The sequence below is a fragment of the Geotrypetes seraphini genome, chromosome 7, assembly GCF_902459505.1.
Source record: "Geotrypetes seraphini chromosome 7, aGeoSer1.1, whole genome shotgun sequence".
Taxonomy (NCBI): Eukaryota; Metazoa; Chordata; class Amphibia; order Gymnophiona; family Dermophiidae; genus Geotrypetes; species Geotrypetes seraphini.
Window position 1 is genome coordinate 94,874,011 of NC_047090.1, and position 16,734 is coordinate 94,890,744.

Consider the following 16,734-nt stretch of genomic DNA (forward strand, 5'->3'; position numbering starts at 1 on the left):
CAAACCGAACTCCACCAGAAACAATAATTCAATCCTCTATAGTCTTTCCAGTTATGTGTTATATGTTGGATGGCAACTCCTGTTAAAATCATTAACAGTTTGTTATTATTCGATGAAATTTGACTTTTGGCCCTCATAGACATTCCAAACAAAACTGTGTCATATGATAGGGCCACAGGATTCTCTAACATACAATTTATTTGACCCCAGATCAATTTCCAAAAATTATTAATAAAAGGACAATAAAATAATAAATGATCTAGAGTTCCAGCCTCAAGATGACAATGCCAACATCTATTAGACTTAGAGCAATCCAATTTTTGTAAGCGAACAGGGGTCCAGAGTGCTCTATGCAACAGGAAAAACCATGTTTGCCTCATAGACGCAGACATTGTACATCTTATCCTCCAAGACCAAATACGTGGCCATTGAGATGCATTAATTTGATGCTTAATCTCAATGCTCCAAATATCTCTAAGTACAGTCCTTGGTTTTTTATTTAAATATCCAGATAATGTTTTATACCACTGTGCGGCCTGGTGACCCATAAAATCTGCCTGGAAGCATAAGAATTCTAGAGTAAAATGAGTATTTAAAGACTTCCATTCAGGGAACCCTGCCTGAATAGCCTGCTTCAATTGCAACCACTTATAACTTTGTTTTTTATTAAGTCCAAATTTATGTTGCAATTGTGAAAACTCCAGCAGCTTACCATCATTAATAACATCATCTAAAGTACGTATTCCTGCTTCAATCCAATCCTTCCAGACAATCATAAAACCGCCTATTTGTATCTTGGAGTTTAGCCATATATTTTGACAAGTAGATTTTTGAATAGTAATAGGAGTTAAGTTGTTTACATACTTTAATGTTGTCCATGTGTCCATTAATATCCTATTGGTTTTCCTTATTCTAGGCATTTTAATGCTAAGCAGATGACGAAGCCTGATAGGAGACATGAGCTGCCACTCCAACCATAACCAATCTGGAAGCTTCTCCATGAGTTCTGGGAGGACCCAATACATACCTTGGCGCAATATATAGGATTGATGAAACCTATAAAAATTTGGAAAATTTACCCCTCCCTCCTCAATTGGTTTTTGTAAAGTCACTAGAGCAATTCTTACAGCTTTACCCAGCCAAATAAATTTACTAAGAATATTATTTAACTTTTTGTAAAAAGACCCCTGAAAAAAAACTGGTATCATTCCCATTTGATAACAAACCACAGGCAATATCATCATTTTGACAGTTTGAACTCTTCCCCACCAAGATAAATGTAAAGGATTCCATTGCTCACATAACTCTGTTACTTTTTGCAATAAACTTTTTTCATTCATTATAATTGTCTCATCAAGCGTGTTTTTTATCCATATACCTAAGTATTTTATTCCTTCTTCTTTCCAAATAAAAGGTAATGAGTCAAATAATCCTTTTGTGCAATGCACATTTAAAGGAAGAACTTCTGATTTAGTCCAATTTATTTTATATCCTGAAAACTTTCCAAATCTTTCAATCAAAACCAATAAATTTGGAATGGTTGTTTCCGGATTCCTCAAATGAAGTAATATATCATCCGCATATGCAGAAACTTTATATTCTTTATCTTTATGCGGTATACCCTGTATCTCCTCCTCTTGTTGAATAGCTAATAATAAGGGTTCAAGCACTATATCAAAAAGTAAAGGAGACAAAGGACATCCCTGTCTAACTCCCCTTTGCAATTTAAAACAATCAGAAAAATTATTATTGATATATAATCTAGCAACAGGAGAGCTATACAGAGTTTTAATCATTTGTATAAATCCCGAACCAATACCAAACCACTCCATGGCCTGATACATAAATGTCCATTCCACACGATCAAAAGCTTTCTCTGCATCTAGAGACACAGAAAAAGCCGGATCTCCAATTTCTTTTGTTAAATATAACATTTGCAATGCCAATCTGGTGTTATTAGAAGAGTGTCTCTGAGCAACAAACCCTGTTTGATGCATACCAACTATGTGAGGAAGAGCTTTTGCCAAACGTGTAGCCAAAAGTTTGGCTAATAATTTACCATCTACATTTATCAATGAAATAGGCCTGTAATTTGAAACCAACATGGGATCTTTATTTGGCTTCGGCAAAACAATAGTTAATGATTCTGCCATAGTGCCTGATATACAACCTTTCTTTAGTTGATTCTGATATAAATTTAATAAATGAGGTAAAAGAGTATTTTGAAATGCTTTATAAAACTCTACCGTAAAACCATCACCACCTGGAGCGGTCCCTACTCTAAGAGATTTCAATGCTGTTTGTAATTCTTGTAAAGATATTGGATTTTCCAAACTTCTCTTTATATGATCAGGAATCTTCGGACCTTCAATATTATTTAAAAACACTATACCATCTTTTTCTTTATTTAAATAAGACTCAGAAGAATACAGGTTTTTATAATAATTTAAAAACTGTTTTAAAATAGGACCAATCTGAAAATGAGTTTCACCTTTTTCATCTTTTATTGCATTCAATTTCATCTTTCTTTTTTTCACTTTAAGATAATTAGCCAATAATCTTCCCGCCTTATTTGAACTACCATAATACAAAGCTTGCTGACACATAATATTTTTTTTAGCCAAATTAGAAGAAATCTCATTATATTTATATTTTGCTTTTAATAAAGTTTGCAACGTAGAATTCTCCCACTTATTAATCAATTTTAATTCTAAATCTTTTATTTCGTGTTCCAGTTCCGTAAATTGCTTATTTAATTGTTTTTTAGAATAAGCTGAAAATGATATAATTTGCCCTCTCATCGTTGCTTTAAAAGCATCCCATATTATTTCTGTAGATATTTCCTCTGTAATATTATTTTGAAAATATTCATCCATTTTTAATTGAAATTCTTCACAAAATTTTGGATATGCAAGCAATGCATTATTAAATCTCCATACAGGCCTACCATTATCCGGGTCATTAAAATTTAAAGAAATCCACACTCCTCCATGATCTGATAAAATTATTGGTTCTATAGAGGCTTGTGTAACATCTTGTATTAGCCCATCAGAAACAAGAATATAATCAATTCTAGAAAAAGATTTATGAACATGTGAATAAAACGAAAAATCTCGATCATTAAAATGAAGAATTCTCCATATATCTTTTAAATTGCAAGAATTTATAAAATTATCCAACCCTAAAGATTTTAAAATTTTACTAGGTTTTTTATCCAATAAAGGGTCCACAACAGCATTAAAATCTCCTGCTACTATCAAATTATTAGCAGCCAGTGGTAAAATTATTGGTTGTAGAGTTTTAAAATATTCAATTTGATTCGAATTAGGTACGTACACATTAAATAGCGCCATAGTATTATTGCCCATACTCATGTTCACATGCACCCATCTTCCTAATTTATCTGCTTTCACCATATTAAATCCTGCTGAACATTTTTTATTTATTAAAATTGCTACCCCAGCTTTTTTCCCCACCGCCGGTGCAAAAAAGCAATCTCTCACCCAATTACCAATTAGCTTTTTTGATTCATCTCCATTAAGGTGAGTCTCCTGTATGAAATAGACATCCGCATTTTGTTTTTTTAAATATAGCAATACTTTTTTCCTTTTTATCGGGTGGTTGAGACCATTAACATTTATTGAAAAAATTTTTAAAGTCATTATATCAAATCAAAACAATAATCAATAATATTCTTCACATCAATATTATAACCTCTTTTCCCCTTTTTAAAATTATTATTAGAACCCATCCCCTCCCCTATACCCCTTCCCATATTCTTAATCCCCTCCCATCCCTCCCTTAAATTACTTGCCAACTTTGAAACGCACACCTTGACTAGGCAATAGATAAACTCCCCACAAGCTATATTTATAATTTTAAAACCATTAGCCAGATCATTATCATATTAAAATGAATATCATTTTATCACACAAGACTTCTTTATCAAGGATTACCTCTTTTTTTTTTTTTTCCTTTCCTTTCCCCCATCTCTCATGAACCCTCCCTTCTCTACTCACTCATTTCCATTAAGATATTATTGAAATACATAAATAATCACACCAAATTTTAAAATTACATTCATCCAAACCACATCCATCTTTCATGTCAGATTACATCACATTCCCTCAAGTTAAATATCACTTTTAAATATTATTAAATATATAATGGAAATCTTTTTTCCTAACTTTTCCTATTCAAAAAGTCAATAAATTCCCCAAAACAACAATTTTTATCCCTTTAACATAACCCTCCTAACATTCCATACCCATTTCCACACTAGCATATTTGCTACCCTTTTAATTTCCACTCCATTTACAACATTCTCTTATATCATATGCTTTATATTATAACATCCAAACTTTCCTACATCCTTCGCTTTTAAAACCAAAACTTCTAATTAATTTTTTTTTTTTTTTTTTTTTTAATCTCCTCGTATATCCACCATTATTTATATTAAGTTCAGACCAATTTTTATCCCAAACAACAATATTATGACTCTTGTTGCATTAATAGATTTGCAATTTTAAAACTATAGTCCATACATAACAACAAATTTCCTTTTCTTGTAATAAGATGCTATATGTCTCATAAAGTCTCATTTCAAATCTCCTCTTGCTTGCAGATCCATATCAAATTCTATCCTCTCACACTACTGTTTATACATTCTCAGTCTCATCTTTTGATCCACCTTAAATCTCCTTTCCAATTGTTTTGCATAAAGATTTACAATGACCACAATTTCAAACTTGTGGTGCCAATCATAGATCCTTCACATTCTACATATACAAACCCTGTTCCTTTTTTTTTTTTTTTTGACCATCGTAGCTCTGTCATTTTTATTTTAAGGTCAGGCCAACTATATACCAGAACCATCTTCAAAAAATCCTCTGCTGCATTTAGAGAATTTCCATTACAATGTCTTATTCCATATATCACAGCTGACTTCCCCTTTTATGCAAATGAAAATTGTAAGGCTTACAAAGTCACAGTCTAACTCTCATCTTGCTTGCAGATCCATTCTATTTAATGTCCTCTTGCTTGTAGTTTATATCTTCTCAATACTATTTAGAACTTATTTCCTTCAATCTGTTTTGCACAATCCTCTATCGTTTCTCAGTCTGTCTGTCCAAACAGCAAGTCAGTACAATCCATCTTATTAACCTCTGTCCTTTAAAAGGTCTGTAATATTTCATCTCTTATGCTCTTGCAGGCTACATTCCATTTGCCTCATGACAAGATAGAATGTAGAATGTATTTGAAATCCAACTGCAGCCATGCCTTCAGAATCCTATTAACTCTTTTTTTTTCTTTTTTCTTCCTTTAACATAGAAATTTCCAAACAAAAATAAACATTTCAACCAAGAACACAAATACTTCCATCCAAGTCTCTATTAAGTAGCCATTGGTGATTCACACTGCTCCAAAAACTCCTTAAGTTTATCTGCAGTATCAAAATTCAAAGTTTTATTTTTATAAGTGACCCGCATAGTTGCCGGGTATATGAGCCCATATCTAGCTCCCAGACTTCTCAGCTGTGGTCTCAGGTCTAATAGCTGCTTTCTCTTTTGTGCCGTTGCTCTGGCAAAGTCAGGCACTATGTAAATCTTTGAATCCTGACACTTTAAGTTTTTATTATCTTTAGCTAATTTAATTATTTCAGCTACCTGTTGATATCTAAGTAGCTTAAAGATCAGTGGACGTGGTCCTTTTTGGCTGTTTGATAATCTCGTTGGGACCCTGTGTGCACGTTCTATTTCCAATGGAAACTTGTTTTGCATCGGGAGCACCTTGGGCAAAAAATTAATCAAAAATCCAATCGGATCCGACTTTTCAATTCCCTCCGGGACCCCAAGCACCCTTAAATTGCTCCTTCGTTCCCTATTGGACAAATCTTCCAGCTCCCTTTTCAGTGCTTCAATTTCCTTACTGTGTTCCATGTGCTTTATACTTTCCTCCTCACACTTTTCCACTCTTTTCTCAATTTGATCCACTTTCAATTCCATTGCTTGCAGTTTATTTGATAAACATACCACCTCTTCTTTCACTTCTTTTATATTTTTAGCGCATTCCAATACTATTTCCTTTACCGCCTGTATTTCCTTCATTATGTCTTTATTTTCTACATCCTCCGGCGGCAACGGAACTGACATCGGTGAAGCCGTATCAAGTTTCGATCGCTTCCCGCTTCCTGAGCTGCTCCCCGCCGCCAAATTTTTGTTTTGCTTTCCCGAAGCCATTATCCACCTCTACCTCACTTTTCAGAGTGAAATTTGAATTTTTTCTGGCTATGATCTCTGTCAAATAGCTTGTCTTCACAGAGCAACTCCACTACCCAGCCATTTAGTTCCGCTCCAAAGCCACGCCGGAACCATGGGATTTTGAGGATAAAGTTGTTGAAATGTTAGTAGTTATGGGATGCAGTCAATATTCTGACTGCAGTGGTAATGATTTCTTTAAATGCTTACCACAATTGGCTAATTTAGATGTGGATATTCAGGGCTGGGCCCAAAGGTTGTGCAGGTACAGCTGATATTCAGTGCCAAATGGCAGATGAAATTTAATCTGGACAAATGCAGTGATGCACATTGGGAAGAATAACCCAAATCATAGTTACCAGATGCTAAGGTCCATCTTGGGGGTTTGCACCCAAGAAAAAGGTCTGGGTGTCATTAGAGACAATACGATGAAATCTTCTGCCAAATGTGTGACGGCGGCCAAAAAAACCAAACAAGATGCAAAGAATTATTAAAAGAGAAATGGTTAACAAGACTAAGAATTTTATAATGCCTCTGTATCGTTCCATGGTGCAACCTCACCTGAATTATTGTGTTCAATTCTGGTCGCCTTTTCTCAAGAAAGATATAGCAGAACTAGAAAAGGTTCAAAGAAGAGTGACCAAGATGATAAAGGAGATGGATCTCCTCTCATATGAAAAGACTGAAAAGGGCTCTTCAGCTTGGAAAAGAGACAGCCGAGAGGAGATATGATTTAAGTCTACAAAATCCTGAGTGGTGTAGAACAGGTACAAGAGGATTGATTTATTTACTCTGTCAAAAAATTACAAAGACTAGGAAACACTTGATAAAGTTACAGGGAAATACTTTTAAAACCAATAGGAGGAAATATTTTTTAACTCAGGGAATAGTTAAGCTCTGGAACGCATTGCCAGAGGTTGTGGTAAGAGTGGGCAATGTAGCTGGCTTTAAGTAAGGTTCGGACAATTTCCTGGAGAAAATTCCATAGTCTGTTATTGAATCAGACATGGGGGAAGCCACTGCTTGCCCTGGATCAGTAATATGGAATGTTGCTACTCTGGGTTTTTGCCATGTATTAGTGACCTGGATTGGCCACTGTGAGGACAGGCTACTGGACTAGATGGACCATTGGTCTAATGCAGTAAGGCTAGTCTTATGTCCTTATGTTCTTATGCCATACCCACATAGCTTATTGGGCAAACTTAAAACTGTCTTTTGTGTGACCCTATATGCTCAGTTAGCTATGCATGCACCAGCACTGAATACAGCCAGTTCCAGCTTAACTACTAGCTCCTCCCTGACTCTTGCCCTGGATTGTTCCGACATTAATAACAATAATAATAATAATAATTTATTTTTATATACCGCCTAATCAGCAGTTCATAGCAGTTTACACAATAGGTACTCAGCATACAATCTAATATAATAAAACCCTAAGCACGCATGCGCACTATCACCTATCTTGTCTATGTGTTTCAACTGCATTCCCCTCCCCTCACCAGCTACCTATTAAGGTACCTCATTGTATTGTACAAATGGTGTTAGAATCAAAAATATACTATTTGAATATTCTAAAGTGAACCTATTAAGGGGTTTAATTGAAGCTATCTGATCAAGTATGGTTTTACAGCATTTATCTTTAGAAAATTGCTGAAAACCCATTTGTTTGGTAAATATTTTGATTAATTTGTTATGATCATACTACATATAGTTAGTATCTCTTAGCTTTTAACCATACTGAACCGCAAGGTAGCTGCAGTATATAAGAATTTATGTTATGTTATTATTGTGCTGACATTGTGAGCATACCTGTGTTTTATGAATGTTCTCCTATGCTGCCTATTATGGTGTATCATCCGTATTCCATTGATGTTTATCATATTTCTTATATATGATTGCTCTACTGTATTGTTTTAATGAGTATAGTTCCGATACTGTAATATGCCATTCTTAGGATTTAATTTGCCTCATTGATTGTATTTAGGCTTATATTTGGCTATTTTATTATGGTTATGCTGTTAACACAATTGCAAATTTTATCTTAAATATACCTATTATATACCACCTTGGGTGAATATCTTCACCAAGGCAGTTAAAAAAAAAATACCAATAAATAAACATAATAAACCTGAAAGAGGTCATTACTCAAAAATATTTTTACAATCGATGGTAGGTGAGAATTGCATAAATCCTATGAATTTTTCTAGCCCCAGAACATTAAACCTTTGGTCATATAAGGCTCTATGAGGTCCATGCCCCTTTGCAGTTGTGAGCAATGGATTTTGCATGAGCAATGTGCAGGATCCAGACTAAGAGCAGTTACACATGTAATTGTTAATTAGTACCAATAATTGGGTGTAATTGTTAATTATACCCAATAATACCAATTAACTAATATATTGTTATGCGTGCAACTGGCGCTATTCTATAACTTGCGTGTGCAGCTTTTGTATACTAAGGACTGAATTCTATATATTACGCCTAACAATTCAGCACCAAAAAAAAAAAAAAAAGCAAGCCTAAGCCTTATTCTATAAATGACACCTAAAGTTAGGCATGGCTCTTGGGCATAAGTGCTATTCTATAAACCAGACCTAAATTTAGGTGTAGCCATTTGCACCAACGAAAATGCAATGTAAATCCTTGTGCCTAAAGTTAGGCACAGAGGCCCCTTATTCTATAATTAAGCACATAATGTGAGGAACATCTCCGAGCTGCCTATGACCCTTCCATTTCCATGACCCCTTTAGTGCACTACGTGTAAAACTTAGGCACGGATGCCACATCTAAATTTAAATTAAATCCAGTTAACGCTGGTAATTTCTTGTTAAGAAGCCAATTATCAGCACTAATTGGTTCATTGTTCAATTTAATTATGCATGCAAATTTGTACACGCAGCTCAAAGCACTATATATAGAATTCAGGCTTCTATTTTCCTTTATAGAATAAGCTTCACATAGGCACCCATTTATAGAATTATCCTCTGCAGGCCAAATATCACCGCTATTCAAAGAACTAGTTAAAACTCTTTCGCTCCTCCCTTGCTGTACCCTGGCACTATCCAGACAGTGTTGAACTTTTATGATTTTACAGCATTAATCTTTAGAAAATCGCTAGGGAAAAGTACATTGGACTTTGCTGGGGTGTGGAGGGAAATTGAAGGCTGGAAAAAGGGAAAATGAGAAGCAGAACAGGTTAAAAAGATGTAGGGAGTAGAGCAGGCTAAGAGCAATTAAATTCCCTGCCCCTAAATATAAAGCATCAAATTATGCCTATTCAGGAGGAGAAAATTTAAAAAGTACAGAGGGAGGATGGAGAGGGTAGATTCAGTTAGGTAAAAAATGGAAAAAATCGGGGAAATAGAGTGTGGTGTAGATGGGCCGAGGGGAAAGAGGAACTGGTTAGAGAAAAGTACTACAGTACAGTACTCCCCTGATATTTGCGGGGGTTCCGTTCCAGAAATCCCCGCAAATCTTGAAAAATCACGAATACGGTTTTTCATGGGGGAGACGGGGGATAGGCAGCAACATAGCAGTGGCAGCCACTGCCCGGCCCATCAGCGAGTCTGAAGAACGCTGAACAGAAAAGCATGCGATTCGGGCACCTCACAGAAGGGACGCACTCTAGCGAGGAATCTTGGACCTGCTGTGTGTGCACGAGGCAAGAAATCCAGTGGGGGGAGACAGGAGAGGGCAGCCGAAGAGGCAGGAGAGAGCAGCCGGAGCACCTTCGAGTGAAGGAAATCACTCGCGGTATGCTCCGACCGCCTCTTCCTGTACTAAAGTCGGGCCTCACCAATCAGGAGCTGCATGTCAAAGCAGCTCCTGATTGGTAAGGCCCGACTTTAGCGCAGGAAGAGGCGGTCAGAGCATATCGCAAGTGATTTCCTTTACTCGCAGGTGCTAAGGCTGCTCTCTCCTGCCTCTCCTGCTCGGTCATTCGCGGTCGCAGCCTCTCGCGGTCCTGATCATTCGCGGTCAGAAAATACCGCGAATGACCGGGGGAATACTGTATAAATGGCTTTTATGGAGGGAGGGAGAGAGAGAGAGAGAGTATGATGCTGACACACGGGGGGGGGGGGAGAGAGTGGCAGATCCCTAGCTTTTGATTTGTCCACATTCTCTGCCCCTGCTCTTGAGATTAAGATACAAGCTGGTCATAACTTCCATTCCTACCAAATGTATTTTGTTTTTCCTTGTTTTTTCTTTACTGGGTGAGAAGAAATTTTTTGTGAATTATATAATTGAGCACCCCCAATCATTTTTAAAAGTTGGCTCCTATGAAACTTCCTCTTGGTGCTCATCAATGTTGCATCTCAAAATACCAGTAGTTAATGTAATGACTTTGGCCTCTGTTTATGGGTATATAATACTACATTTTAGTACTGTGTACCCTTCAGGAACATTTCATTCTCTTGTGATTTTTTTTCAATGGTGAAAGATTAAATGTCTCTCAGCAAATGCAAAGGCAGCATTAAACCAAATCTCCACCTCAAGACACAGAAGAACCTCGAACCCTTTCGCCTTCCCCCCACTCAAAGGCACACAACGCAAGAAAATGTTTGACAACCTTCTAGCAACACAAGCAGCAAAAATCAACCATTCCATCTCCAATCTTATGACAATATCAGACAACTTCAAAACATTCAGAAAAGAAATCAAAACCCTGCTTTTCAAAAAATTCATCCAAATATCTTAACCCCTCCTCTTTTACCTCCAGAAGATTCACCTACCTTCAGATAACCTTCCCCCAAATTACCCACCTTAACACCTTCCAATTAAACAAATACCATAAATAGATTGTAACCTACCCTCTCTAACTGCATTCCATATGTATTTTTCATACAGTTCTTCACAGTCAGTTTAATTTCCATCCTATAAATTCACATAGAATTTTTCTTTTTTCAACCATCTTTATTTTCTCTTCTTTATTAATTTCCAGGTACTTTAGTTAGATTGTGAGCCTTCGGGACAGTAAGGGAATTTTTTAAGTACTTTCTTACTTCTCATTTATAATCTTAATGTATATTTTCTTCAAACCGCTTAGAACCTAACGGATGTAGCGGTATATAAGAAATAAATTACATTACATTACAATTCGTGCTTTATAATCATATAGAACAAAAAGCTAATTCTATGAAATAATAGCTTCCCAGATATTTTTTATGTCTGACATATTGCTTACTTGGGAGGTTTTTCCACCGTTCTGTACGTGCTAAATGACTGTAGTTGTTGCTGGACCCCAGTCAGGGAATTGACAAATTTCCGATTTTGGAGACTGAGCGTGGTTTGTTCAATCCATGTCAGCAGGTCAGAAGCAAGTCCTCCATATTTACCAATCATTTTTTCTGTCTCAATGGCATGGTCCAAGACCTTAGTGAGAAATAGATCATTAATGCTATGGAATAACAAGCAGCTATTCTTGGGTGGAAGCCTTGAACACTGTCATGAAGGACATACGAGATGTTTGAGCGACATGTTCATAGATGTTTGAGCTACATGTCTGATGGCAAATGGGGTTATTGCACAGTTGTAGAGGTGGTTCTCATTTAGCCTAGAAAGTAGGGAGAATGAGTAATGATTGTTTCAGCAGGTGTGCCCCCTTCTGGCAAGAGAGCAACTTGGAAGGGGACAGTTTCCCGATTGAACTCAATGGAGTCACTATTCAACAGGCGTTATCCAAATAGGAGATTCTCCTATCTGAATAAGTCCCACTAACTTAGTCATGCAAGAATATTCAGTGGCACAGGGATAATACCATTGAATATCTGGGCAGTGTCAGGGTGGTCCAAGGGCAGAGTCTAGGAGTTACCTGATTTGCAGCAATATTCAGCCCTCTAACTGGATATTTATCCAAATAATGTTAAGAAAGCAAAAAGGCTCTCCTAATATTATCTGGGTAGTTATCTGAGTACCAGGTTGAATATTGAAGGTGCCTGGATAAATGCCAGTGACCAGATTATAGCCAAATATTTAGCACTGATATCTAGGTATTGTTCAGTGTTGAATATCTGGGTATAAAAAGCCTGCGACGGCTGGCATTTATTTTAAAAAAACAAAACACTGATCTCCACGGACTGAATATTGACCCAAATGTTTAATTGACCCTTCTTTAATACTGTATATGAAATCTCATTGTACTACAGTATGTTCTTCTATACAATTTTTTCTGGGTGAAAGGCTGCATCTGGTGTATCTGTCAATTGAATTCCCTATTCTTGAATACAGTAAGTCTATCTTACCTTGCCAACTCTCTTTCCTTCCACAGCTAAAGCCTTCATTTTGGAAAAATAATGGTAAAATGCCACAACATAGGTGATGATGGATTTTTCATCTGGATTTTCAGTAAAGACATCTGCAGAACAAATAATTTCCAGATTAACCCCATTGTTTCTAAAGTCATATGAAGAGTAACCAAATAGAACGGCAGGCTGAGAGCCAGGAAAGCCAGGGTTTAAATCCCTCTTGGACCTAGATAAGTCACTTTACCCTACATTCTCTTAGGTACAACCCTAAAACCTCATTTACTAACTTGAGAGGTCCAGTGCCTCTCTCTCTCTCTCCCCTCTCTCAATCAATCGCCCCTGGCACAGGTCCAGTGCCTCCATCCATAGAAACATAGAAACATAGAAGATGACGGCAGAAAAGGGCTGCAGCCCATCAAGTCTGCCCACTCTGCTTACCCACCCCCTGTCTATGCCCTAATGACCCAATTTCCTTATCTTGACCCTCGTAGGGATCCCACATGGGTATCCCATTTATTCTTAAAGTCTGGCACACAGTCTGCCTCGATCACCTGCACTGGAAGCTTGTTCCAATGATCAACCACTCTCTCTGTGAAGAAATACTTTCTGGTGTCGCCATGAAATTTTCCGCCCCTGAGTTTGAGCGGGTGCCCTCTTGTGGCCGAGGGTCCCTTGAGAAAGAAAATATCATCTTCCACTTCGACACGTCCTGTGAGGTACTTAAATGGTTCAATCATGTCTCCCCTCTCCCTACGTTCCTCTACGAGAGACCCTTGAGCCCCATCTGCTTCCCCCCCCCCCCCTTGCAGGCAGGTCTAGTGCCTCTCTCCTATTCCTCCTTACAGGTCTATTGGCTCTCTCCTCTCTTACCAGCCCCCTCTCCCCTTTGCAGGTCGATTGCCTCTCTCCCCTTTCACTAGCCTCCACCTTTGCAGGCCCAGTGCTGCTCTTACCAGCCCCTTTCCTTTGCAGACCCAGTGCCTCTTTCCCCACTCTCCATCAGTCCTCCTCACAGGTCCAGTGCCACTCTCCTCCCTTGCAGGTCCATTGCCTCTTTCCTTTCTTACCAGACTAGATAGATGGGATAAGGAACCAGAAAGCTGAATGTTAAATATCACTTCCCACCTTGTGTCTGTTTGGCATTGAAGAAAGGAGGGGAGAAAAGAAATAGCAGATGGAAAGATAGCCTGGAAACAGAGTTAACAGCACAGACAGAGGAAAACAGAATAATAAAATCACCACACAACAAAGGTAGGAAAAATAATTGTATTTTCAGTATAGTGATTCAATTATGTCGGTGTTGAGAACGGAACATCTGTTGGCTTTACTTTGCACTGTACAGGTGGATATGCATTCTTTCTATTTCTCTGGTGCTGGATGGCATGCAAAGTCTGGTGTTTCTGCTTTTAGATTTTGTCTGCATGTTTTTGTGGTCCCCTGTTTTTTTATCAGGTGAGAGTCATATTCTGCATCTGCAGCTAAGGTGAAGGATTCTGCTGTTACAGTCCATTTTGTTCCAGTTTCCCAGTAGCAGGTATATTGGTGCTCAAGGGCCTGTCTTCATAGATGAGTTAGTGCTATTATGGTTTGGTAAGTTTCCTCTATAGATTTTGAGTGCCTTTCTGCAGGGTTTTGTATTATTTTTCAGAGTCTGGCTTGTTTGAAAAATTAAAATGCTCTGGACTTCTGGTTGAGCAGTACTGGGCATATCCTGCCAGGCGAGTTTTCGGGATATCCACAATGAATATGCTTGAGAGAAATTTTCATACAATGCCTCTGAAAACCATTTCACGCATCTTCATTGTAAATATCCTGAAAACCTTACTGGCTGGATGTGCCATAAGGACTGGATTGAGAAGTACTACAACAACAAATACCCCCCCCCCCCCCCACACACACACACACATACATCTAATTTAAACAAAATATCTAACAGTTAAAGGACCGTGTGTTGCTCCTGAGTTTATTAGTATCAAGCATTAGCTTGACACTGACATCACAAGAATGCATAGATCTCATGCATAAACTGAGCATGCTGCGTTGGCAGCTCAATCTGGTATCCACTAACTAGTATGCTTCAGAAAAAAGAGTTTGGGACTGCAAAGACTAGGGTTACCAGATTTTCCAAATGGAAAATCTGGACCCCCCTAGACCCACCCCCTTGCCCACCAAGTTCCACCTATCCCTGCCCTGTTACGCCCTGGTCCCACCCCAAATCCCACCCTAGCCCCGCTCCAGCTCCGCCCCCTGAGAATGAAGAGTTGAGAAAGGAATGAGATGGGGAATGGGAGAGCTAGTGAGTGAAAAATGAAGATTGAACTGAACAGTAAAAAGGAAGAGAAAGGTGAGAAAGAGGCAGAAAAGAGCTAAAAATGAATGATCAATATGTCAGAGGCAGGTGAAGTGAGGGAACAGACAGGAGAGAGGAGAAAAGGAAAATGGGCAGCAGCCACTTGAAGAAGAATTAGCAGACAGGACAGCAGAAAGAAACTGGAACCAACATGATGGAAAATTAAAATGTCCAGTCAATATAGATAGAAAAAAAAGCATTTTATTTTGAATGTTTTAAATGAAATCAGTCCCAGAGGATGTGTTAACAGTGGTTAGCATAGCTGTATTTAAACAAGGTTTGGACAAGTTCCTGGAAGAAAAGTCCATAATCTGCTATTGAGACAGATGTGGGAGAAGCCACTGCTTGCCCTGGGATTGGTAGCATGGAATGTTGTTACTATTTGGGTTTCTGCCAGATACTTGTGACCTGGAATGACCACTGTGGAAATCGGATACTGGGCTAGATGGACCATTGGTGTGACCCAGTATGGCTATTCTTATGTGGAAATGTGCATAGCAAATTTCTTTGTATTGTGTTTACAGAAAAGGAAATGCTTTTCTGTTTTAGTGTCTCCAGTGTTGCAGTATATGCTAAATTTAATTTCTTGGGGTTCCCAATTCAATTTTTGTCTAAATATTTTTATTTCTAATTTGTGATCCCTTGTTCTGTATTTGGTGAAGTTCTGTTGGTGTGATAGTAATGGCAGGTGGGTAAATCAGAGGGAAGGCAGGGAGAAGAGGGGATCAGGGTGGGGAGACTTCCTATATTTTCTGACCTCGGCCCTAGCAGTTCTAACACCGGTTCTGACTCTTGCTGATAGGGATCCCTAAGCATCCCCAGCTGAGGACCTTCTCCAAAGACGGCTAGAACTCCCTTCTACCAAACTTTGCAGTACGTGACAGTATCCTTGAGCCACTAACAACCAAGCATGCATGGGGTGCCAGCTTCAGTGGCTTACGGACGTTGCTGCTGCCTGCCAAGCTTGATAAAAGGGAGTTCTGGCCACCTTCACAGAAAGTCTTTAGCTGACAGTGCTTGGGGATCCTCATTAGCCAAAGTATTTATATTTTGAGGTGGTGGTAGGATGGGGCAGAGAAAACTTTGGGCCCAGACCCACCCAAAATTGGCTATCTGGTCAAGCCACCAGGCCTGTGGCAGTGCTGTTTCAATATCAGATTTTCCATAGTGAGAGACAGGCAAGACTCCAGAGGATATTTCTGTCCCTTGTGATTGAAAACTGAATATTGAAGCACCACCCTCTACTGGCAGCAATGTTTAGAGCACTCACGCACAGCTTAGAGTAGTGTATTTCAAACTGTGTGCCACAGGACAGTGATGTGCCCGGAAGAGATTCCAGAATTTTACTTTATTTTTAAAAATTCTCTTCATAAGTAAACACTAGAATAGATGACATGTACATTGTATACGTAAGAGTCTGTCAATGTTATGAGCATGTGTGTGTAAGGATACAACCAACCACACAGGCATCATTCTTTGACATGATTGGTTCTTGAAAACTAAAGGCAAATAATTTTAGTTTTATTTTTTATGCAGTAGTTATTCTAACGAGCAACAAAGCTTTGTTACTGTTTGAGTCTTATCTTTGCAAATTTGGATTTTCAGCTTTAACAGAAATTAAATTGAGAAAAAGAGAACAACTGCAAATGGTGGATGATGAAATGCATTTTTTTTTTTGACTATTGAGCCATGTTTTGAGTTAATTTGCATTCAAAAACAAGCACATCCATCGCATTGATTAGCAATTCTATTCTTTCTACTTTAGTTTGTTACAATTACCCATATATAGCTTAAAGGACTTTAAATAAATAAATCTCAAATTTTATTTTTTGTTGGTTTTTGCAATTTTATCATTTCAATTATAATGTGGCACAAAAAACAT

General features: G+C 37.9%; 1 protein-coding gene across 2 annotated transcripts in view; it reads right to left on the reverse strand.

Moving 5' to 3' along the window:
• The window catches only part of SPTB (spectrin beta, erythrocytic), a 345,456-nt gene that overhangs the window by 231,765 nt on the left and 96,957 nt on the right, over positions 1-16,734 (reverse strand). For both annotated transcript variants that reach the window (XM_033951147.1, XM_033951148.1), the window contains exons 8-9: positions 12,500-12,612; positions 11,443-11,630 (exon numbers count right to left, since the gene is read on the reverse strand). In XM_033951147.1, coding sequence (XP_033807038.1) covers positions 11,443-11,630; positions 12,500-12,612 — 301 coding nt within the window. The remainder of the gene's footprint in view (positions 1-11,442; positions 11,631-12,499; positions 12,613-16,734) is intronic.